General features: G+C 27.0%; 2 protein-coding genes across 2 annotated transcripts in view; one reads left to right on the plus strand and one right to left on the minus strand.

Moving 5' to 3' along the window:
• LOC135923120 (peptide methionine sulfoxide reductase-like) overlaps positions 1–17322 on the plus strand; it is a 43143-nt gene extending 25821 nt beyond the window's left edge. The window contains exons 3-6 of the mRNA XM_065457698.1: positions 2976–3103; positions 15549–15675; positions 16879–16994; positions 17035–17322. Of these exons, the coding sequence (XP_065313770.1) occupies positions 2976–3103; positions 15549–15675; positions 16879–16994; positions 17035–17120 (457 nt within the window). The 3' untranslated portion in view covers positions 17121–17322. The remainder of the gene's footprint in view (positions 1–2975; positions 3104–15548; positions 15676–16878; positions 16995–17034) is intronic.
• Positions 17274–18053, minus strand: LOC135923121 (mid1-interacting protein 1-like). The gene has a single exon (XM_065457699.1). The coding sequence runs from the start codon at positions 17935–17937 to the stop codon at positions 17299–17301; it is 639 nt and encodes a 212-aa protein (XP_065313771.1). The 5' UTR covers positions 17938–18053; the 3' UTR covers positions 17274–17298.
• Between the last annotated feature and the right edge of the window lie 7751 nt (positions 18054–25804).

A 25804-nucleotide genomic window follows, 5' to 3' on the forward strand; every position in this document is an offset into this window, starting at 1 on the left:
CAAAGTCTGGAACATTATCTACCGAAAAGATAGAAGAGAGAATAATAAGTAACATTTTTGTTCTGAACTCACGGAATTTTGCTTCCTGAGTAATTATATTTTTTTAAGAGATTCGGTCGCATGAGATAAAAGTAGGATGGGAGAGAAACATTTTTTCTTAATATAACTATTCACTATATTTCATTTTCAAATAAGTTTTGAAAAATATGATCTAGTTTAAATTTAATTTTTATAACTTTTGAAACTGCATCTTTAATAAAAATTATTGCCAATGACCATAATTTCTCTTTTTTCATTAATATTTCTTGAAATTAATAGATAAAAAAATATTCTACAATCAGGTTTATTGGTGAATTATCAATATATATGTGACTTTTTTAAATATAAAAAGTGTTAAACGTTATTGGGGCCGATAAATTTGTTTTTTTTTATTCAAATCTGGTTTTAGCATACCTTTACATTACTTTAGCTCAATTTCGCATTCCAAATTGACTACTCTATATCTGAAGACCTATGGGACTTTTCTAATTTTTTAAATAATATATTAACATTTTTGTAGTCTAATCATGGACAATCGGATTCAATCGCCTAAAATTAAATTTTACATAAAAATTTATTAATTATTTTCGATATGTTTTTGTTTCTATCTATGCAATATATAATAAACCAGTTTTAAAATGTTATAATAATATATATTTGAATTCCTCAGGTGAGACCGCTAGGAACTCTAATTCTTTACTTAAATTAAAATCGTACAAATATTATTCTTGATGCTTGTCTAATTTAAGGTTCCTTTTTGTTTTGAAGAAACTGTAATGGAACGGGGGGAAAAAATATAGAGAGTCAAGTCTCTGAAAAAGTGATCTTTATATATTTTATTATCCAATTTTATATTTTTAGTAAAAAATAATCAATGATTACTACTTTTGCAAAGATAAAGTGGCTACATATTCTTTATCGTTTATTGGCGGTTTTCCAGGTAGGTTTACCAGGGTAAGCCAGTTTCCCCTCTGATCCCTTTTCTCAACTTTTTACTATCATGGGCGTTGTTAATTGTAAAACAAATTGTTTTCATATCATTCGATTACTTTTCATCCGCATCTTCGTTGGTCTTCCTCGAGGCCTATCTTATTACTTCCAACGAAGAATATCTCTTAACTCAATCATCCTTCGTTTTTAGTTCAACGTACCCTATCTCAGTTTACTTCTTCTCATTATAACTCCAATCGCTTCTATGCCAATTCTTTACCTCAATTCGTTGCTTGTTTTTCTCTCTCTGACACCTCACACATCCATCCGACTATTCTCTTCTCCTTTCTTTCCAGCTTCTATTCATGCACCACTTTTATTACTCATATTTCGCCACCGTAAACTATACAGCTTCTCACACTGCTTACATAAACTTTTCCTTTCAGCTTCAGAGATATTTTCTTATCTGTAGAATACATCTCTCAAAACATTTTCCATGCATATCTTACTAATGCAACAGCAACTGAATCAAAACATACATCTGCGTTTAAAAGTATGTCACCCAAATAATAGACCTTTCCCACTTTTTCCAGAGTAGCTCCATTACCAATATTTACCTTATCATTATCATGAACCCTATTCATGCATGTTCTACAGATTACCAGTGACTGCTTTCCGCCATCAATGTAAGGCTTTGGGCGGTGGCGAATATTAAATTTATTCGGTAATAGCGCAAATATTGTGGGTACAACCGTTTTATAATATAGGACATTGAAGGTCCAAAGTTAGTGAAAAATAAACGTACCATCTGCATAAGTGACTGCTTTCCGCCATCAATGTAAGGCTTTGGGCGATGGCGAATATTAAAATTCTTGACAGCTGGTTGCAAATGATTGCTATCATATTGAAGGAATGGCCTCCGAACATGTTATTCTATAGCTATCGGGTAGTAAATTTAGATCATAACTGTTTGTCGGGATAGGTAATGTAGAACTTATAAGCGATCTAGCCCGCTGAATGGTTCGGCAGCATGATGGGATAGGGAACACTCTGCTATGTCAATGCTTATAATTTTTTGAGGTGTATATAGAGGATTTCCTGTTGCAACACGATAAAGTAATATTTAAATGTTTTTATGGTCACCTCAATGGCACGTATTTTAATAATATTTAGCATTCGGTTTTTAAGACTTCAGTACCATCTAACACATGATTATGATTATCTATATGAAGAATTATTTCTTGATTTAATGTATGGCACTACCCTTTACAACGGGTAGGTCTACCTTCCAAAAATTTATAAGACTTTACACATTATTTTTTGATTTATGATTCTCTCTTTCCTGAATATGATCAATCATGAACAAGTTGTTTTGATCCACGTTTACTTATAACATAATTTAAAGGCATTCTTAAAAATAAAAGTAAACTATAATATCATAAATGATATACAGAAATAAGATTATTAATATTTACCTTTTAATTAGGAATTCTCAATTTATAATGATTAAATTATGGAAGGAAATGAAAAATATTAAAGTTTACTACAAACTTTTTAAAATGAAGAAAAGAAGAAAATTTTAAGATAAAATATATGAAGGCTCGAATATTGTAAATCGCCATTATTATATATAAAAAATAAATAAAATATATTTAAAATAATTATTGAAACTTTGTTAACATTATTAAACGTTTTAAAACTTGAACCTTTATAAAATTATAATCCTGAACCAAACTTAAACCTTTATCATTTTTTCTTCCTGGAACCTTAACCGAACCGATATATCATATATCAAAAGGTAATTGCTAACTAACAATTTTTATGAAAAGTTATAGAATTTTTTTGTGCAAAATTGCATAGAAAGACTCAACTGACCTTATAGGTTAAATAATTTGATATCGGTCCATGATATCGGCAAAAATTAAAAGGATAGGCAATATCATAAGTGGCCTAAAATCATATGATTATTATTTTTTAATTTCATTACTTCTAAAAAATATATTTAGCGGGGACTATATAGAAAGTATCGAATTGTACTATGATCCTAGCAAAATAACTTATCTTGATCTGTTGCAAGTATTTTGGAACAATCATGACTCAACTGATAAGTCTTCATATCGTCAATATATTTCAGGTAAACATCAACTATTCGGTTAAATTTTTTATCCCAGATACATTTTTATTTAATAATGCTACAAAGAGTCCAAATAAATACCCTAATGTTAAAAAGTAAAGCCAACTTTGCATATTTTAACCCACAAAGAATGGCGATAACCCTTTATTTTACAGGAGTGCATCGTTTGTACCGTTTTCTTTATTTAAATTCCCTTATTTTTAAATTATTAAATACTATAAACATTTTTTTTATATAATTTTTACATGTACTATTTATTCATTCTATTATTTGCCATTTTTTATTCATTATAAAGTTTTTCAAAAGTAGCCAGCTGAAAATTATTCTTTTTGTTTTTATATTTTTCTTCACCTCTCTGCTCCATTTTTTTAAACAATTCTTTACATATTTTTCATCATACATACAATATTCTTTTTCTCATTTTTTCTCTTTATATTGTAATCTTTTATACATACATTTCTAACCTTTCCAATTTCTTTAAGTCATTTTTAATCTTTATTTTTTTGACCTTTTCTTAATATTCTTTCTTCTCATTTTTGATAATTCTTTTTAGGAATTATATTTAATTTTCACTAAATTTTTGGCAGACAATATTTTTTTATTAGAATCTTAATTGTAACTAAATAATTTGATATGTAAAATAAAAAAAATTCTATGACCTAATGGGTTAGATGTATGCTTGGAAACAGAAGGACGAAGAGGACGCTGGTTCAATCCTGGTAAGGAGCATAAAAACTTTCAAGTTTTTTTTCGATGACTGATGTGTAAAGACATATGGTAAGATGAATTTTGGAGCTTAGAGATGACACCCCGGTCACCTACAGGCCTGGACAGCCGGGTGCTAAGGATACTTGTCTAATAAACAAAATGAAGGAAACAAATGGAAATATGGCTTGCATACAAGAGACGAAATGGAAAGGTCAGAAGACTAATGATTGGAGATGGATATAAATTGTACTATAATGGAATTATTAGTAATAGGAATGGTGTCGGCATCATCCTCAGTCAAGATCTAACCTCCTGTAGTAGAAGTCAACAGGATCTCTGATAGACTAATAAAGATAAAACTCTGCATTGGTCAATCAATACTACACATCCTTTCGGTATATGCTCCTCAAACTGGTTGCAAAGAAGAGAAGAAAGATGACTTTAGAGCTATCCTTGTCCTTGATGAAGATGTAATGGAAATTCCTAAGGATGACTTAGTCATAATAGGTGGTGACTTAAATGCGCATGTGGAAAAGGCAAGAGATATCTACAAAAGGCATCATGGTGGTTTTGGATACGGAGAAAGAAATGATGAAAGAGAGCATGTACTGAAATTTGCGTATGCCTCTTAACCAACACCTACTACAGGAAAAAAGACAGTCATTTAATAATATATGAATGTGGTACAAGGAAAACACAGATAGATTACATGCTAATCTCTCGCAGAAGATTAAAAGATGTAATAGACCGCAAAGTCATCCCAGGAGAAGATATAGCCGCACAACACAAGCTACTGGTCATGGATTTACACATAAATAAATCCACTCAAAAAAAGATAAAACTGGAACTATGCATCAAATGGGGTAAATTAAAAACAATGACAGATGCCTTTGCATTCAATGCAAACATTGAAACAATAGATTCCTTGGACAGACCTTTCATCCAGATTAATAGACACTGCCAAATCGACACTAGGCTTGACAAGGGGAGACAACAAATCATACAAAGAACTATAATGGTGGAATGAAGAGGTACAAACCACTATAAAGGAGAAAAAAGCCCTATATAAAATATGGTACAAATCCAAAAATCCAGATGAAAAGACAAATTACAAAAAATCCAATAGAATAGCTACAAAGGCGGTGGCTAGGGCCAAAGCTATGGCATACGATGACATGTATGAAGAACTACATACCAAAGAAGGGCAAAATAAAATATACAGATTAGCCAAACAGCGAGAAAAGAACTCTAGGGATATAAACGGAGCTCCGAAAATAACCAAAAATAAAGATGGGAAATTGATAATAAAGGAAAAAGAAATAATGAATAGATGGAAAGAATATTTTTAGGAGCTTCTCAACTTTAATCCCCACATACTACATTTAGATGAACACTCCCCATGTCAAAACCTTGTACAACCAATAACAGAACAAGAGATAATCATATGCCTCAAGCATATGAAAAACAACAAAGCTAGGGGTCCAGATGATATTCCAATAGAAAGCCTTAAAGCATTAGGAGATGATGGAATACATTTCCTCACAAATCTATACAATAAAATACTTGGAAATGAAGAGGTTCCCCAAAAATAGAGGCATAGATATCTAGTTCCTATCTTTAAAAATAAAGGGAATCCACACAATTGTCAAAATTACAGAAATATAAAACTTATGTCACACTGTCTAAATCTATACGAAAAAAGCTTAAGAGACATAATCGAAATAGGAGAGACTCAGTTTGGCTTTATGCCTGGAAGTTCAACAAATGATGCTATCCACGCAATTAAGCAAATGAGTGAAAAATTAAGGGAAAAGAACAAAAAGCTACACATGATCTTTCTCGATCTAGAAAAGGTCTTCGATAGAATCCCAAGAAAACTTATCTAGTGGGCGCTACGCCACAAAAACTTCCCGAAAAATATATAAGAATAATACAGGATATGTATATGGGCCATACAACAATGGTCCGTAACACAACAGGTACTTCAGCAGGCTTCACAATAGCCGAAGGAGTTCATCAAGGGTCGGCTCTCAGCCCACTTCTCTTTATTAAAGTAATAGATGTATTAGCACAGTCTATACCTCAAATAGTCCCGTGGAATATGATATTTGCAGATGATATTGTGTGCCGAATCCAAGGATGAAATGAAAGAAAGTTTAGTGAGTTGGATAAATATCCTAGAAAAGCACGGACTAAAAGTAAATAGAGAAAAGATGGATTATATGGTGATAGGAGATGAAACAGAGAGTATTGATATAAATGAATGACAGATATCGGCAATTAAAAGCTGCAAATATTTGGGCTCCACTATACAAACAAACGGCACAATAGAGAAAGAGATAAAGAGTAAAATTAATCAAGGGTGGTTAAAGTGGAAATCTTTATCTGGAGTGCTCTTTGACAAAAGAATCCCACACAAATTAAAAGGAAAATTTACAGTTCCATAGTACAACCAACTCTATATAGTTCAGAAACATGGCCAACCAAAGAATCAGACGAGAGAAGTCTACAGACTATGGAGATGAGAATGCTGAGGATGATTGCGAGGGTAACAAGAAAGGATAAAGTGCGCAGTACAAGAATACTAAGTAGTTTAAAGGTAGTGCCCATTAAGACTAAGTTAATGGTAAACAGACTTAGGTGGTATGGGCACACAATGAGAAGGCCTATGAACTACATAGGAAATAAGGTTGAGAGTTTGGAAGTGATGGGCACAAAACTTCAATGGGGCCATAAAGTTAGAGCCAATATAAAGAAGTATAAATTAGATAAAAGAGATTGTATGAATAACATAAAGTGGAGAGAGATGTTAAGGGAGCTTACCATCAGAAAAGGTGAAAGCTAAAGAGAAAAAAAAAATTACGATATATATTTAATAGTAAGAAACAAAAATTTATACTAATCATTAATAATTTCTCCCCTTCTACATTTTGAAATATAGGTCTCCATATTTCTAAAATAATTTTTGGCATTTTCCTCAGATATCCCTCTTTCTTCATGCTCTATGAAACAAATTCATTCTTCCTCGTTATTAATTTTTATTTCTGACAAAATCCTTCCATTAAAAACACATTTTCAATGGAATTATGATAAGGACTGTAAGGTGGTAAATATTTCAATGTATGCCCTCTTCTTTCTATAGATTCCCTAATTGTATGATAATGATGTGGAACATTGTCCATCACAAAAATCATATTCATCATGTTTCCTTCTTCAAAATGATTTAATATTTCATTTAAAAGGTTTCTAAAGTATATAGCGTTGCAGTGGCCATCAAAAACTTCGAATCTGAATATTCCTGCAATTGTGAGAGCAGCAATGATAGTATAATCATTTTCTATCTCTTGAACATTTTTAATAGCCTTTTTATTTATTTGTGAATATCCATATAACCGCCTCATTGATATTGAAAATCCGCTCTCATCGATAAATATTTCTTTCTTATAGGCTACATCTACAAACCAATTCGCGTATTCTTTGTGAATCTCTATATTTGATTCGGTATTTTCTCTAGTGATACTCTTTTAAAGCTGTACCTAAATCCTGAGAGTAACCTTGATATTGTATTTTTTGATATTCACATCATATCTTTCTTTAATCATTTCTCATTACCTTTTTAAGGATAAAGTCCAATCCAAATTTATACAATTTAATATATATTCTTCCTGTTCTTGATTTAATTTCTTCCGTGCACGTGAACCATATTTGGGATCATGAGAGTATTTAATATTTATCACTGTCTTATAGCTTACTTTAAAACATGATGCTATATTTTTGATACTATCCATTTTTAACGCGTCAATTATTAGAGCTTTTGTTTCACTGTTAATATTTTTTTCTCTTGTTTTTCCCATATCTTCATAATTTTATTTTTTATAACAAAAAAATTTTCTTTTTGAAATATTTACTCGTTAAATAGAATGAATGACAAAAAAGACTGAAATTCTATAACATTTACCTCATTTTTACGTTTAATTATTTATAAATTAAAGAATAGTCTTAAATATCTATAAAAATATTACTTACTTGCTCAAAAGTAAAAATGCGTCTTGCATAAATATTAAAATTTTAAAAATAAGAATTTAAAAATGATTATATTTTATAGGGGTGTACCGACACCACTTTTTGGAGGCGATCCGATCCGATATTTCCTATATTAAATTGATATCGGCCAATTATCGATCCTATATCAAAGATACCAATGGTTTTAATTTTTAATATACTTTTATTAGTATAACATCTATAATTTAACTATACCATAACTTATGTCATTTAAATATATTATAATGATCAGTTATAGTTTATATTAAATTCAATTGCAATTCTAAAACTATATAAAATATTTTTATGTTAAATCACTTTTATATAATAAGTACATAATAAGTAATAAACAAATATATTATGAAATTTGAAATAAATATTTAATAATATTTTATATTAATATATCGAAGATTTTTTTTTAGAAATACCAAAATTTCCAATTTATCAGAGGTCAGCCTACGGCGATGATAACTGTCAAAATCACCAACTTCACTAAAAACAGATTCTGAAGAAATTATCGCCCACTTTTATAAATAGAATGTGCAAAAAAATAACAATATGGCAGAATGTTTATTAATTAATTATTATTAAAAAAATGTACATAAAAATGGATTTCGATATTATTTATAAAAATAAATGATTTTAGATATAATCTTTTTTAAAAATTTTATAACATTTTATTTTTGTTAAAGATGCCATTTTATATCGGATCGGGAAATTTTGTAATTTGGCCGATAACCGATATTTTAAAATCGTTTGGTAATACATTTCAAACTTATTTAATATAAAAGAGATACATTATAACGAATAATTTAATTTAGCAAATTAAATAATTTGTTATGTAAAAAATTGTCTGCCAAAAATTTAGTGAAAATTAAATATATTAGTAAATATTCAAATAAAGTAAAAAAAATTCCTACAAAGAATTATAAAAATGAGAAGCAAGAATATTAAGAAAAAGTCAAAAAAATAAAGATTAAAAATGACTTAAAGAGATTGAAAAGGTTAGAAATGTAGTAAAAGATTAGAATATAAGAGAAAAAATCATAAAAAGAATATTGTATGTATGATGAAAAATATGTAAAGAATTGTTTAAAAAAATGGAACAGAGGAGGTGAAGAAAAATAATTGCAAATTTATCATTTTATAGACAAAATTATCAAAAATGAGAAAAATAAATTGAGAAAAGATATAGTAAGAATAAAATAAAGAAATCGGAAAAAGTTAGAAATAAAATAAGAAGGAATAACAAAAATAAATAAAAATTTAAGAAAAATTGACAAGAAAGAAAAATAATTTATATTTTTTTAAAAAAAATTATGATTTTCCTTTTTTGAAATGGGAATTTTCCTTTTTTGATTGAACCTTTTCCTTTTTTGTTCAGACTTTATCCTAATCCTTTGGGACTATCCTTTTATGATTGAACCTTTTCCTTTTATGATTGACCCTTTTGCTTTTTTGATTGGACCTTTTCCTTTTATGATTGAAACTTTTCCTTTTTTGATTGGGGTTTTTCCTTTTTTGAATGGGAAACCCTGTAATATAAAAAATTTTAAATAAATTGTGCATCATTAATTCATTAGATGGCGGTGAAATCAGCATGTCAATGAAGGTGAATAAAATTTTTTAAACCATCAGCTTCAATTGAGGCTTCAGTGCCTAGGTCTAGGTCCTGCCTAATTTTTTATATATAAACTGTCCAGCCTGACCCGAAAAATTAATTTTTAAAATTTTTCAAGAATGCAGTTGGGCTTAGATCTCTTCTAGTTATTTGTATTCAGAGTTGGGCAGTACTGCAAATACATGTATCTAAGATACAAGATTTTGTACTCAGTATCTTTTTGACATTTTTAATAAGATACTAGTATCTGTATCTAGGATCCTTTATTCTGGAAAGAATCATGTATCAATCATGTATCTTTTTCATTTTATTGTCAAAAGATACATATTCTTTTTAATATACATGTGTCAAATTTTACATATCACAGTACATTTATTTTCTTCGGGGATCTTATATTAATTTTCACCATATTTTAAATATATTTACCACAAATTTAGCTGGAATATATACAACTCATTAAGATAGATATATAAAAAATAACAACACTACAACAAAATAAGTTAAGATTATATATAAATGTAACTCCATTGAATATCATTACCAATTTTATTTAATATTTTTTAATTTGTAGGAGGATTAACAATAGTAATGAAATTTAAATTATGGAAATAAGTTTCCCTGAATCAAATCCCAATCTTAAAATTTTAGATGGAAATATTTTTTAAATAAAAATTTGAGGACAATGTACAGCCTGAATGTACAAAAAAATGATAAAGGGTTCAACACAGATTTTGTTATATTAAAGTATATTATTTATAAGGTTAAAAGCGACATAGGTTATCTTAAAATTCAAGTTTACAATATTGTCTACCTTTATTAAAAGCTGCCCAAGATGAGATGAGAAAAAGATTTTAAGAAATTATTTTCCAATGATACGAATATAATGAGGTTATTTGGCATAAATATCACGTCCATAGATTAAAAACTTATGGATTGAATTGGATGATAAAAAAAATCTTTTAAATAAGCCCTAAATGTATACCAGAGTATATCAAGCTAAATAACACCATACAAATAATAAAATGATGATTTATTTTTTATAAAACAAATGTTGCTGAGTTCAATAATAGAAATAACATTTAACTGGAGATTTTAATATTAAAGAAAGTCGAATACATTATATATTATCCTCATTAACGAAATTTTTTAAAAATATAATACTGCAATAACTTAATCAACGCCAATCAAAGGGTTATGCCAAAATGTTAAGTGCACCAAAACGGCAAAGCTCTAATGCTAAATTATTTGAAATTACATTATCTTATAAAATGAATCTATTTTAAATACTCTTTTGCAAATTAATATTTAACTCCCATTAAAAACACTAGTCTCCCTTCCCCTCTATGCTAAGAATGGGCTAATATTAATATTAAAATGCCTGATTATTATAATTAACTCATTAAATATTTTATTAATTATTGTAAATATTGTTATGTTCTTCACAAATAAATATAAAAACTGTATTTTATAAACTATTCTAATTTAATTGGCAATGATTTAAAAGTATCTTGTATTGAAGATACTCTAATTTAGCAAAAGATACAATTATCTTATTTTTTTATATTTTGTAAAAGATACAAGTTTCTTTATCAATATTAAGAATTTTTATCTAGATTCTTTTTCCGGAGGACCTGTCCAACTCTTCTTTCATTTTGATTTTGAGAAATTCAGTAGGAAGCAGTAATATGATTTAGCTTACAATTTTTTTTAACTTAAATTAGTCATTATTGGAATGTAATATTTGAAATCGTTTTTCCCAGTTACAACAATTCTGCAAGTGGATCACTCAATTCTGAACCAACAATATATTATTAACCCTAACCTGCATCATGTTCAGGTTGCCAGGTCAAAATTTTCAAATTGCGGGAGAAATTTGGTATTTTGCGGGAAAAATATGAAAATTGCGGTAGAAATATAAAAATTGCTAAAAAAAATTCGGGCCGGCCTTCAGTCGGGATTTTGAATTGACTTAGTTATCCGCCTATTATTTTTAATAATTAGTTTAGAATACAAAGTCATTAACTATTTTTCAAAATAAAATAGTTTAAGTACGATACAAAATTTTTTAAATACTATCTTTATTATTAAAATAACATCTTGATTTATTTATAAAAAAAACAAAAGATTTTAATTTTACGCAGCGGGGGGGGGGCAGAGAGCAAATCCCCCCCTCACCCAAGCCAAAAAATGCAGATGCCGGATATATTTTTCAAAAATATTGTTTATATTAATTTATATTTGTTTTTATTCATATCTCATATTAAATATATATTTAATTATATTTATCTACTAACTTATTTTATCAATTAATTTCGATTTCAAGTTTTTCGGCGTAATATTTACTTATTATTTTCAAATTTTTAGTGGCGTAATATTTATCTACCATTTTCAAATTTCTAGTCAAATAATTATTTCTGAAACTTCTTGTCCAACAGGGAAAAAGAAATTGCAACCTTGTCAAACGAAATAGAGTCTTTGCCATCAAGCAATAACAGCTTTTAAGGAGTTAGAAGAGCGAATTATTTGCCATTACTGAAATATCACAATGAAATATCTCCTCAGAAGCAAGAAAATTATTGGATTCAATGCTTATTCCAAATTTTATTTATCATTAGAATGTATTATTTAATTATACAACTATTTTAAGTATTACTTTTCAAAAACATGACATTGACTTGATTAAGAAGATGAGAAAACCCAAATAAATGAATTTTTAATTCATCATGCAGCACTTACTAATCTGCAAATATTACTTCCACGAAAGCCTTTCCATCCTTTTTCAGATGGTGATAGAAAAAAAAATATTTGTTAGATTTTTATTATGAAGATGTTAACGTATCTTAGGATCCTTACTAGCTGAATAACTATGTTTATAAGATTAACTATGGTTGACATAGTCCCAAAAAATGCTATGGATGCTCTGCATTATTTCAAACACATTTTTGATTAAATTCCCAGTGTATTAAAAGGGTTTATAAACTCTTCCCATTAGTAAACTAATGAGAGAACATTCTCTTTTTTAAAAAGAATAACAGAGGCCTGCAGAAGTACCATTTTCAGGGCACGCCCCGGATTTTTTACGGCCCGGCCTGGGTTTTTTTAAAAAAATTTTGGATTTTTTTTTAAATTTTCAGGCTCGGCCCGGCTTTTTTTTAAATAAAATTTTCAAGCCTGGCCCGGATTTTTTAAAATGAATTATATTTATTTTTGATTTTTATAGCTAATAATAACGATTCAAATATAGGCTGTTTTAAAAAATACAGCCCGAATTGGGTGTTTTTTTTAAATAATTCAGGCCCGGCTTGGGTGATTTTTTAAAAAAATTTCGGGCCCGGCCCGGGTATATTTAAAAAAATTAAAATACTGTCGGGCTTGCAGGTCTCTGAAAAATATACCAAGAAGTACAACATAGGAAAGTAGATTGAAAGGTTTGGATCTTTTGAATATTCATAGGCATTTGACGACAAGCAAGCGAAGATTGGATTTTACATTGTAAATATATAACATACAAAATGCAATTATTCTTAAGAAACTTTTTGTGTAAAGGCTCAAAAAATTCAAATTTCTATTTGGGGTCATTTAAGTAATTCTTTACATATTTTTTTATAATTCACATTAATTTAAAATTGTGTATTAGAAATAGTTATTAGTCCTAATAAATTTATGCTTGATATTTTAAAAAAACAATAATATTTCTTAAAAAATTTTATTATCCCCCCCCCCCCCAGACCAAATTCTTACGTACGCCCTTGTAATAAATATATTTTATGCGAAAGTTCCGCAAAATGTTTATAATAACATTATAGGGATAGGCGCTTAATTAACACGAATCACTTTTAAATACATAATAAGGTAATATTGTACATATTTCAATGATAATTATAGTTCAATTATATTATTATAATCATTGCAGGGTAGTGTAACTACATCTAATGCAAAACAAAAATATTCGAAATAATACAGATGCAACTACAGTTGAGGCAATGGTATACACTTATCATGTAGTACAACATTCACAGAGCTACTTATCATCACAATATGGGTAGATTCTTTTCCCCATAATATTAAGCCTCCGAGATAAATAAAAACTTTACTTGTAGAACAAAAATGAGCAAGGCAATCATCAATGTTTTAGAACCTGAATCCAGGTTAATTCTTGACGATTTGAAAGACCGGCATACATATGAAATTCTAACAGATGCATATAAGGGAAATATTAAAACATTTCCCTTGATCTTCCGCTATTTCAACAAAATTAAGGTCTTTTTAATAAAACTATTAAAAAATTTTCCCTCAAATAGTGAATAATCCAAAGACATAACTAACCTTATAATGGTAAATATAGCAGATTGGGGATTATCAATGAATTTATACTCTCCTTGATTTATTAATGGATAAAAATAAAAATGATAGAAAGAAATTTACAAACTAGACATGTTTTTCTAATAAATATTTAATTAAAAATATAAAAATAATCAATTACTGTCTCTTAAAACAAAATATTATTTGTATATTAAAAACGTTTAAATGCTAAAAAAATTTGCGGGGAAATTAAAAAATTGCGGGAGATTTCCAATTGCGGTATATAAATACCACGCCGGGTCATCTTTGAATTTATTAGTAATATATCAATACAATATAAGTGATACATTATATATCTATATTATGTATATACATGTACGGCAAAGTAAACAATAATAACAATTATAATATTTACAATTTTTCCATCCAAGATGGAGGTAAATGTATAATTATCGGGTATAAAGTTAATTAAAGTCTGTGATGGACTAATCTTCAGACAATGTTTACTTTGAGGTATTTGCCTCAGGGGGGTACAATGAGTTCTTTCCAGTGAGACCCCTTTTGGCAAGGTTTGTCTTAATCGATGATCCGTGTCTTATGGGCGACGTGATATCGGCCACTCAATAAGGTTCCCAGGGAAAAATTTTGCGTTGGTCAGTACTTTTACACGATGGGAAAATAATTATTATAAAAATTTCAAAAGATATTATTTTTCCATTGTGTAAGCCTATATATAGGCGAAAGCGCTAGGAGGCCCCGTGACCACGCCGGGTCATCTTTGAATTTATTAGTATTATATCAATATAATATAAGTGATACATTATATATCTATATTAAGTATATACATGTACGGCAAAGTAAACAATAATAACAATTTTAATTTTTACAATTTTTCCAACCAAGATGGAGGTAAATGTATAATTATCGGGTATAAAGTTAATTAAAGTCTGTGATGGACTAATCTTCAGACAATGTTTACTTTGAGGTATTTGCCTCAGGGGGGGGGGGGTTCAATGAGTTGTTTCTAGTGAGACCCCTTTTGGCAAGGTTTGTCTTAATCGATGATCCGTTCTTATATGGGCGACGTGATATCGGTCACTCAATAAGGTTCCCAGGGAAAAATTTTGCATTGGTCAGTCCTCTTACACGATGGAAAATAATTATTATAAAAATTTCAAAAGATATTTTTCCATTGTGTAAGCCTATATATAGGCGAAGTACTAACAAATTGCGGAAGTCTCCTGCTGATGGGGGGAGACATGGCAATCCTGATCATGTTACTCTCAATCCTCCTAACTTTTTCTATAAGAGCAATCAATATTATTTTTTCACACATATCAAATGTTCTAGTATGCCTATTTATTAATTAATATAAGGGGTTATTGCAATGACATAATACTACCTAGACTAGTGATTCATTCATGTGTATATACAAATCAGCTGGTACCATTTGGTTTCCAAATAAATCAGAGACCTTTAGAAGTACCATTTGCATGGCCTTGCAGGATTTTTTTATAAATTTTTAAGCCTGACCAAGATTTTTTAAAAATATATTATATTTATTTTTAATTTTTATAAATAATGCATAAAATATTTGGTTTTAAAATATACAACCTAGCCCAAATATATTTTTTCAGGCCATATTTAGAAATTTTTTTAGACCAACCTTGAATAATAATATGGCCTGGCCTATTTACCTAGGCTTAGGGGTGGGCCTGCGGATCTCTAATTAGTTCTGCTTATTGTTCATTTTTATTTTTTAAAAAAAACTAGCAATCCATTTCCATGATAAGGAACAAGAACAACAAGCAAGAGATTCCATGAAAAAAATGGAGGAAACTAAATCAAATTCAATTCAAACCTTACTAATGCCATATAAAACTTTTTATGATGCCGAAAAGTTAAAATATTAATTTACATAAATTGTGTGCAATGGATGTTCACAAGCAAGTCCTTTGTTTAAATTTTTTTACCCACCTCCCCAGTTGTATATTTTTCAGAGTTGTCACTGTATCTAGATACAAAAATGTTGTATCTGTATCTAAATACCCTTTTATAAAGAGTATCGGTATCTAGATCCTATTTTAGTAGTAACTATTTTTAGATACTTTTTTATCTTAAAAACAAATATTTGAATACAAAATTCATTTTATCTCATATGAGCATATAATTTAAATAAATATATATTAAAAAATATTGAGACTAATATTATAATAAAAAATATATAATTCAATAAATATTTTTCCCATTTAAGGCCACATTCATAGTAGATCCGATCCGACACGATTTAACAGCTGATCGGTTTATGAGAATCAATTTTTCTTTATTAAAACCAATATTTCTTAGGTTATTATCATGTATAAAATTAAAGACAAAATTAATATTATTACAAAAAAATTGATCTCATAAACAGATTTTAAAAATTGATCAGATGTTAAATCGTGTCAGATTGGATCCACTCTGAATGCGGCCTAAATCTATACATAACAATTCAAGATTGTGAAGGATATTTTTATCATGTAAAGGAATATATAAATCACCATTATGCCCATTAATTATTAAAAAATAATAGCATTGATGCACAAAATTATTTTAGCAAAGAAATTTATCTAGAATTTGTTAAATAATTTAGATATTCAGCTAACTTTTGATAAATGTGAAATATAAATTTAATGTAAATATTTTTTAAAAAATGCTCATTTTTAAATAAGAATTAGTTCAAAAGAAAGATAAAAATAAGGGTATGGATATTTTTTATATGGTGTTTGAATTAAAAGAACAATTTTGTACTCTCATGATAAGAGTTTCTAAGAACACTAACTCTATTAAGTCTGATAAAAATGACATCTATATTTTTTATAAAATTGTATCTGAATCTAGATATTTTTAAGACAATGTATCTATCTAGATCCATAAAAAGTATCTTTTAACAACTCTGATATTTTTACTTAACATTTTAAAATAAAGAAATAATTTTTAATATAAATTTGCCTATCATAAAATATTAAAAATCCATAAGCTCATTATTTACTTTAAAATATTGTATACTTGCCTGCTCATTGTTTATATTTCATCTAACTTCTATACATAAAAATTTATTTAGTTATCATCAGAAATATATTCTACGCAAGTATAAAATATTTTTGGAATCTCTTTGCTTGAATGATGATGAGATTAAAAACACATATGCTGCATGCGTTTTGAATGGTTACCTAGGAGGTTACTATTTAAATTTTAAAAATATTATAGATTTTAATAGGGCATATTAGTGAAACAGAAAAGGTGCGTATCCTTGATATAGGTTTATCTGATGAACAGCTGAGATATTTAGAAGCCTGTCTTTAAAATCAAAAATTAACTATTATTTTAACTAATGATATTACCATTTATTCCATATTAAATTTACTATTATATAAAAAATTAAAATGAGATGGTAGTCTCTCTTGACAATGCAAAATTTTTATTAATTATAATTTAACTAATGAATATATAATTTATTGTCTATTTTTAATTATAAAGAATATTAAAATAATGATTTTAAGCTGCATTTACGTCTGGAAGTTGGCAGCATACATTCACTTTGATCTCCTATATTTTCTTGATATTTTTGAGCAAGATAATATGCAGAATCAGTTAGTTTTTCTAGAGATTCTAATATCGTTTTAAGTTGTTTACGAAAAATTAATGAGGCTTGGTAAGCATATAAATCTTGTTCACTCAAAAATCCATTTGAAAAGTCTTGCAAAGCATTTGATTCATCTGAACCTGGAAGCAACTTTAGTTCCTTACTAATTTCATTTAACAATAAAAAGTTACTATACAAGGTAAGTGAAGGATCTTTATTCATTTCTTTTACATTATTTTTTCTAAAGCTTTCTTTTGATTCTGAGGTTGGATTGCCATTCATATTTTCAGAAATGATTAAAGATGGAGTTATATTATTAGGAATATCTTTTAAACGACTAGGAAGCATTATAGTATCCTTCATATAATTTATTGCATCAATAAATTTCGATGTAGATTCAATTAAGGAATTATTAGTTCGTTGTATATTGTGGTTGGAATTTTTATATAGAATATTAGAATCTAAATCGTTTTGAATATTAGAGCTAGATAGATTTGTGTAAATCATTTCATTATCATGTGGCAGTATGCTAGGCATCTTAATTAAATAAAAATAGTGAAATAAAAAACCAAATAAAAGGTCAATAAAAATTGAAAAATCGTATGATTTTTATTTTATTGGATAAAACACGTGTTCTTGCTACTATCCAACTGCTTTTAATATTTTTATCATGGAAATTTAATTTGTGATACGATTCTTGCAAATTTAATGGTAATATGTTGTATACCTTAAACCTTAACAGGATTTCAACGTCATTTATTATAAAATATAATAAGTAAAATGATCTTGATTTTTTTTCTAAAAGGTACTTAAATATTTTTGTTTATTATAATGGATTTATTAAATAACCTGTTTCTGATTATATATTCAGAAATTCTTTTTTCTCTAGGATACGTGCAATAAATTTTTTTTAAAACCTTTATAATATTTAGTTAAGATTTACTTAATTTAAGAATATAAATATATATAATTATTTTCAAGGAGTTAAATTTAATAGGAATATTTATAATTATTTCTAAGACATTGTTCACTGTCTATTAAATTAAATAAATGTTCCACACACACATATTTTATTTTACCGAATATATAGTTTAAGTAAAAAATTGATGTGGATGTTATAGTAAAGAAACTTTTTTATTGTTGAATAAAAAGTGATAAAATTTATATTTCAATGAGGATTGTAAAATAACATGGATCCTTTAAGTTAAATGCAAAGTAAAAGAAACAAGTATTAACAACCTATCGAGGAGCATAGCTCTACAAGAAATCTCTTATGCAGATTATCTTTATAAGACAATTGGAAACTAGCTTAGATTGAATAAGACCAAATGTAGAGCATGAGATTGAAAAGGAAAATAAGAGACAAGTCCAAATCATGATTTACATTATGTTAAACAATAGAAAAGGAGTGATAAAAGAGAGGACAGAGTTGTATTCATTATCGTTAAAACCAATGATATTAATACTATAAACTGCCGATCGTAATGCTAAAATCCATAGGCATAACCGGAGGGGGGGGGGCAAGGGGAAATCCCCCCTTTCGAAATTTATCACTTTTCTGAATATCAATTTAAGCTAATAAAAGGTTCCCGTCCTCCACCCACTTCCTGACCCCCCAAAATATATCTTAAACAATAATTTGAAAGAAAGAATTTAAAATTTGATATTTTTTTAAATTAAACTATTTATCATAATTTATACATTTTTGGAAAAAAAGCATTTTTATATAAAAAAAAATGAACCAAAAATGTTTTTTAAGAAATAGAATATAAGCTAAAGATAAGTCCTAAGACAAAAGTGAAATGTATTATAATTATTAATAATAGATCTGTAAAATTATATTTTTTTATAAAGTGATTAATATTAATTTATTTATCTTAATAAAAGTAAAATATAATTATAAAACTATTGATAAAATTAAATCTTAAATTCAATAAAAAAATTAAAGCACAATGCAAGTGAAATATTATATATCGAGATTTACAATATATCTAATTTTATCAATTATCATAAGACAATCAAATTATATTTATAAGGACATCAGAAAATATCTTTTAAAGACATTTTGGGATGAATAATATGAAGATTAATTTTTTATTTGAAATAAATAGATGGCGTTGAATAATTGAATGCAATTGTTCCTATATTTATTATCAAGAGCATTGATTAGTAAAATTTGTTAAAATATTAACTGTAATATATTGTCAAATATGTCTGTAAAAGTATAATTTTACTTAGTATTTTATAACCAATTCTATATAATAGAGGAATATCAACTATATTATTTTTTATAAATAAATTTCTTATACCTGTTTGGAATAAATTATTATCATAATTTTATATTAATAAAGTAATTTATTATATTTTATGTAAATTAATAAAACTATATTTCATATTTGTTACAAGCTTATTTGTTTTATTAAAATACCTATCTATGTTATGACTATATATAGACCAAGGTAACCCGACCGAAGGCCCGCCCAAAATGGGGGCGGACCCCAAAAATATTTTAATCCCCCCCCCCCTTAGGAAAATTTTGGCTATGCCTATGTAAAAAAAATTTGAAGTGGCAAAGAAGCGACTGGTAGCCATTTTATATATGAAGGGTAGGCCTTCACATAATTCAGTTATCTCACTTTGGGCATGTCTATGACAAACATGCTAGAATTTTTAATATATAGATACATTTATATTATACAAATTATTATTTACTTAAATGTTTTACTAAATGAATAAAAAATCATTTTCGAGTAAGTAAATTATGCTTATACTGTTTTGATTATTGCTTGATTAATATCTTTAAGGTATATTTAGAGTAATCTAGTTAGAATTAATACTTTTTATAGTGATAGGAATAATTTAAACATTTCTGCTCTTTATTAACATTTGCAGTTTATTACTTAATGAATATTTTTAAGATTTTTTTTGACTAATCATAATCAATATAAAATAGAAACTATATAGTAAGAATATAGTTTAATATTTTGTGCCCTTTATTAAAATTTCCAGAGATGTAAAGATTTATTATTTTCTTTATATCTTAATAAATATCTTTGAGATTTTTCAAATTTATAGACTAATCAAGTTAGAATTAATATTTTTACTAAGAATTAAGTTTAATATTTATTTATTTATATATTCAATAATAGAAATTAAAAAATGGAATGTACATGATTTTATTGATCAATATTTTGAATTATTTAAAAAAAAATATTGATATAATTTCTTTTGTAATTCTGTTAAAATAAAAAATGAGGTTATATATTATAATTCCTTTATTTATAATTTCTAAATTTTATTATATTTTGTTTTTGCTTTGAATTATGTGATTTTTTAATAATTATAAACCATAGGCGTTGCCAGGATTTTCCTAAGGGGGGGGGGATAAAAAAATTTCTAGAGGCTTCGCCCTTAGACCCCATTTTGGGCGGGCCTTCGGCCGGGTTACCTAAGTCTATATATATAGTCATAAAATATTTTTACAAGATATGAGGTTAATTTTAATATAAAAATAAGCCTGGAACAAATATTATATATTTTTATTAGTTTATATAAAATATAAAAAATTACTTGTATATACATTAATATAAAAGCATGGTAATAATTTATTCCGAACAAGCATAAGAAATTTATTTATAAAAATAAGTTGACAATATAGAATTGGTTACAAAATACTAGGTAAAATTCCACTTTTACAGACATATTTTACAGTTAGACAATATATTATAGTTTATATTTTAGCAAAATTTACTAATCAATGCTCTTGATAATAAATATAGCAACAATTTGCACTCAATTTAGTAACGCCATCTATTTATTTTAAATAAAAAATGATATTAAGAAAATAATCTTCATATTATTCATACCACACAATGTCTTTAAAAGATATTTTCTGATGTCCTTATCAATATTATATAGTTTTCTGTAATATATAATTCGCTATATTGGTAAAAATTATTTGATTTTCATATGATAATTGATAAAATTAGATATACTGTAAATCTACGACATATAATATTCCACTGTTTGTATTGTGCTTTATTTTTTCTATTTAATTTATGATTTAATTTTATCAATAGTTTTATAATTATATTTTACTTTTATTAAAATAAAAATTACTCACTTTATAAAAAATTATATTTGATATATTATATTATTTAGTAATTTTATGCGTTTATTATTAATAATTATATTATATTTCACTTTGGTATTAAGACTTATCTGTGGCTTATATTCCTTTTCTTAAAAAACATTTTGTTCACTTTTTTTATATATAAAGGGTATGACTAAATACTGCATTGCTAAAAAGCAATTAATCATAATCAATCAAAATTTGATTATATAATATTTTTTTTAAATAATTTTCATAAACATTTTTTTTAATGTACATAAATCATTTTTTTATTAAGTAAAAAATTGAGATTAAATATTAAATAATTTATAATTCTATTTTTACGTAATATTATTGGAAAAAAAAATATATTTACTAGCTTATTATAACTTAAATTTTATTTTTTAATTGCAACATTTAACAAATATCCATAAGAGGGCGTTTAATGCATAAATATGAAAATATATTCTTAGGAAATCAGAATAATTATTGGATAGCGCTTTTTTTATATTTGGGTGTAAATACATGTGAAAAACCTAAAAATATTTAAAAAATATAGGTTTCTTTGACATTTAACTAATGAGTAGGTTTAGAATCGAAAAATAGTAGAAAATTTGTAAGGCACATATTGCTGACGTTATTGATCAAAATCTCTTCATTTTTGGTTTATACGTGAATATTTAAGTGTTAAACATTATCCTAAAAAATCGAATGCCGAGCTCAAAACCAACCATTTACTAAATATTCGATCGACCAAATTTTGTATTAATATTAGTTGAAAAATGATCATTTTTTGTTTATTTATCTATAAATACGTGTAAATCATTATCCCAAATAATATTTTAAAATAATTGTGATTTGACCCGATTTGAAACCGGGCCAATGACTAAATACTGCATTGCAGGCATTATCCATGGAAAATTTTTTATTTTTGGTTTATTACAATAACGTGTTAAGCATTATCCTAAATAATTTTTTTTAAATATTATGATTTGACCGAATGGCGAGCCGACCACTTACTAAATATTTGATCGACCAAATTTGGTAGTAATATTTTTTGGAAAATGTTCATTTTTGGATTATTTATCTATAAATACGTGTAAAACATCATCCCAAAAAATATTTTTAAAATATCGTGATTTGACCGATAACTGATTTGAAACTGAAATACTGCATTGCTGGCGTTATCGAGGGAAAATTCTTCATTTTTGTTTTATATGTATACATTTAGGTGTTAAGCATTATCCTAAAAAATATTATGATTTGACCGAATACCGAGCTCAAAACCGACCACTTACTAAATATTCGATTGACTAAATTTGGTAGTAATATTAATTGGAAAAAGTTCAATTTTGGTTTATATATCTATAAATACGTGTAAATCATTATCCCAAAAAATATTTTTAAAATATCGTGATTTGACAGATAACCGATTTGAAACCGGGCCAATGACTAAATACTTCATTGCTGGCGTTATCCATGGAAAATTTTTTATTTTTGGTTTACACGCGTGCAATAACATGTTAAGCATTATCCTAAAAAGTATTTTGAAAATATTATGATTTGACCGAATGCCGAGCTCCAAACCGACCACTTGTTAAATATTCGATTGACCAAATTTGGTAGTAATATTATATGGAAAATGTTCATTTTTTGTTTATTATCTATAAATACGTGTAAAACATTATCCCAAAAAATATTTTAAAAATATCGTGATTTCACCAATAACCCATTTGAAACCGAAATACTGTATTGCTGGCGTTATCCATGGAAAATTCTTCATTTTTGGTTTTACGTGTATATTTAGGTGTTAAACATTATCCTAAAATATAATTTGAAAAATTGTGATTTGACCGAATGCCGAGCTCAAAACCGACCACTAAATAAATATTCGATCGACCAAATTTGGTAGTAACATTAATTGGAAGATGTTCATTTTTGGTTTATACATCTTTAAATACATGTAAAACATTATCCCAAAAAATATTTTAAAAATATCGTTATTTGACCGATAACCGAATTGAAACCGGGCCAATGACTAAATACAGCATTACTGGCGTTATCCTAAAATAATTCTTTATTTTTGGTTTAAGGTATTAAGCATTATCCTAAAAAATACTTTGAAAATATCATGATTGACCTAATACCATTCTCAAAACCGACCACTTACAAAATATTCTATCAAATTTGATAGTAATATTAATTGAAAAGTTCATTTTTGTTTAGTTCGACCAAACGTTAAACCTAACCGAAGACAATAATACGGTTGGATCGGACGAACTCTTGGACAATGAGGAACGCTACTCTGACCCGGAGGAACGTGTCTTACCTCCCCCGCAATAACATACTCTTTAATACTTGATAGCCTTTGGCACTAATACATTATATTGTAATCATAAATTGATATATTTCACATATTTTTGTAAATAAAAAAGGGGTAATAGTCCGCCAAACTCAAATTAATTTTATAAGCGCCGATAAGCCCCTATATATGGTATATAGATCTATTTGCTAAGCATTGAAGTCGATAGACTTCCCTTGTCTTAGGGTCGGAAACTTATTAAGGGTACCCTCCTCGGGTTAGCAGAAATAAAGTCCTATGCTTATAAAAGCTAACACAAGGTTATAAAATTACTTTTTATCAAACTTGAATTAATAACCTTTTTAACTCACCAGGGATACCCTTAAAAATTTCCGACCATTTTGTAATAAGCCATGTTTTATATGCAATGTAAACTCCGCTATATTTGGTTTACCAAATTGTATTATATTGATAATTGTTTATATCAATCGTCTTTACTTTAAAATTGTAGATATATAGTTTAAATAAAGAATTAGAAGGGCCTGCACGGCCTCAGCTTACCAAATTAAATATGGCAGGAAATCAGACATTTTAAAAACAATATGATTTATAATTATATAATAATTTTAAATTTTAACGGCTAATATTTGAAATTATTATTTATTTGTTTATTATTTTTTTACGTACTTTCACTTTTCATTTATTTTAGCTTTAGGAAAATGCCAAAATATAATTTTTTAAAAATTTTTAGAATTTTAAATTTTTATGAAATTGAAAAATACCAAACATTCAGGTAATTTCGACGGACGTGGAGGGAGGAATAATTTTTTGTAATATTGAAATTATTTTTTTTGGAAAATAAATTTATTCTAATTAAGATTATTTATTAAGTGGTGGGGTTTGAGCTCGGCATTCTGTCAAATCATAATATTTTCAAAATATTTTTCAAGATAGTGTTTTACACGTATTTATAGATAAATAAATCAAAAATGATCATTTTCCAAATAATATTACTACCAAATTTGGTCGATCGAATATTTAGTAAGTGATCGGTTTTGAGCTCGGCATTCGGTCAAATCATAATATTTTCAAAATATTTTTTAGGATAATGTTTAACACGTTATTGTTCACGTATAAACCAAAAATGAAGAATCTTTCATGGATAACGCCAGCAATGCAGTATTTAGTCATTGGCCTGGTTTCAAGTCGGTTATCTGTCATATCACGATATTTTTAAAATATTTTATCGGATAATTATTTACACGTATTTATAGATAAATAATCCAAAAATGAACATTTTCCAAATAATATTACTACCAAATTTGGTCGATCGAATATTTAGTAAGTGGTCGGTATTGAGCTCGGCATTCGGTCAAACATAATATTTTCAAAATATTTTTTAGGATAATGTTTAACACCAAATATGCACGTATAAACCAAAAATGAAGAGATTTTGATCAATAACGCCAGCAATATGTGCCATACAAATCTTCTACTTTTTTTCGATTCTAAACCTACTCATTAATTAAATGTCAAAGAAACCTATATTTTTTAAAATTTTTTTAGGTTTTTCACATGTATTTACACCCAAGTTTAAAAAAAGCGCTATGCAATAATAATTCTAGTTTCCTAAGAATATATTTTCATATTTATGCATTTAACGCCCTTTTATTTATATATATTTGTTAAATATTGTAATTGAAAAATAAAATTTAAATTGTAATAAGCTAGTAAATATATTTTTTTCCCATTAATATTAAGTAAAAATAGAAGTATAAATTATTTGATATTTAATCTCAATTTTTTACTTAATATAAAATTGATTTATATACATTAAAAAAAATGTTTCTAAAAATATTTTAAAAAAAATATTATATAATCTAATTTTGATTGATTATGATTAATTGCTTTTTAGCAATACATTTTAGCAAAGCACTTAAGCAATACAGTATTTAGTCATGCCGATATATAAATTCTTTTTCCATTCTAAA

The sequence above is a fragment of the Gordionus sp. m RMFG-2023 genome, chromosome 2 (genome assembly GCF_954871325.1).
Source record: "Gordionus sp. m RMFG-2023 chromosome 2, tfGorSpeb1-WG-v2, whole genome shotgun sequence".
Lineage (NCBI taxonomy): Eukaryota > Metazoa > Nematomorpha > Gordioida > Chordodea > Parachordodidae > Gordionus > Gordionus sp. m RMFG-2023.

Coding starts and splice junctions, on each gene's coding strand:
- LOC135923121 (XM_065457699.1), bottom strand. CDS start 17,937: ATGCCTAGCATACTGCCACATGATAATGAAATGATTTACACAAATCTA.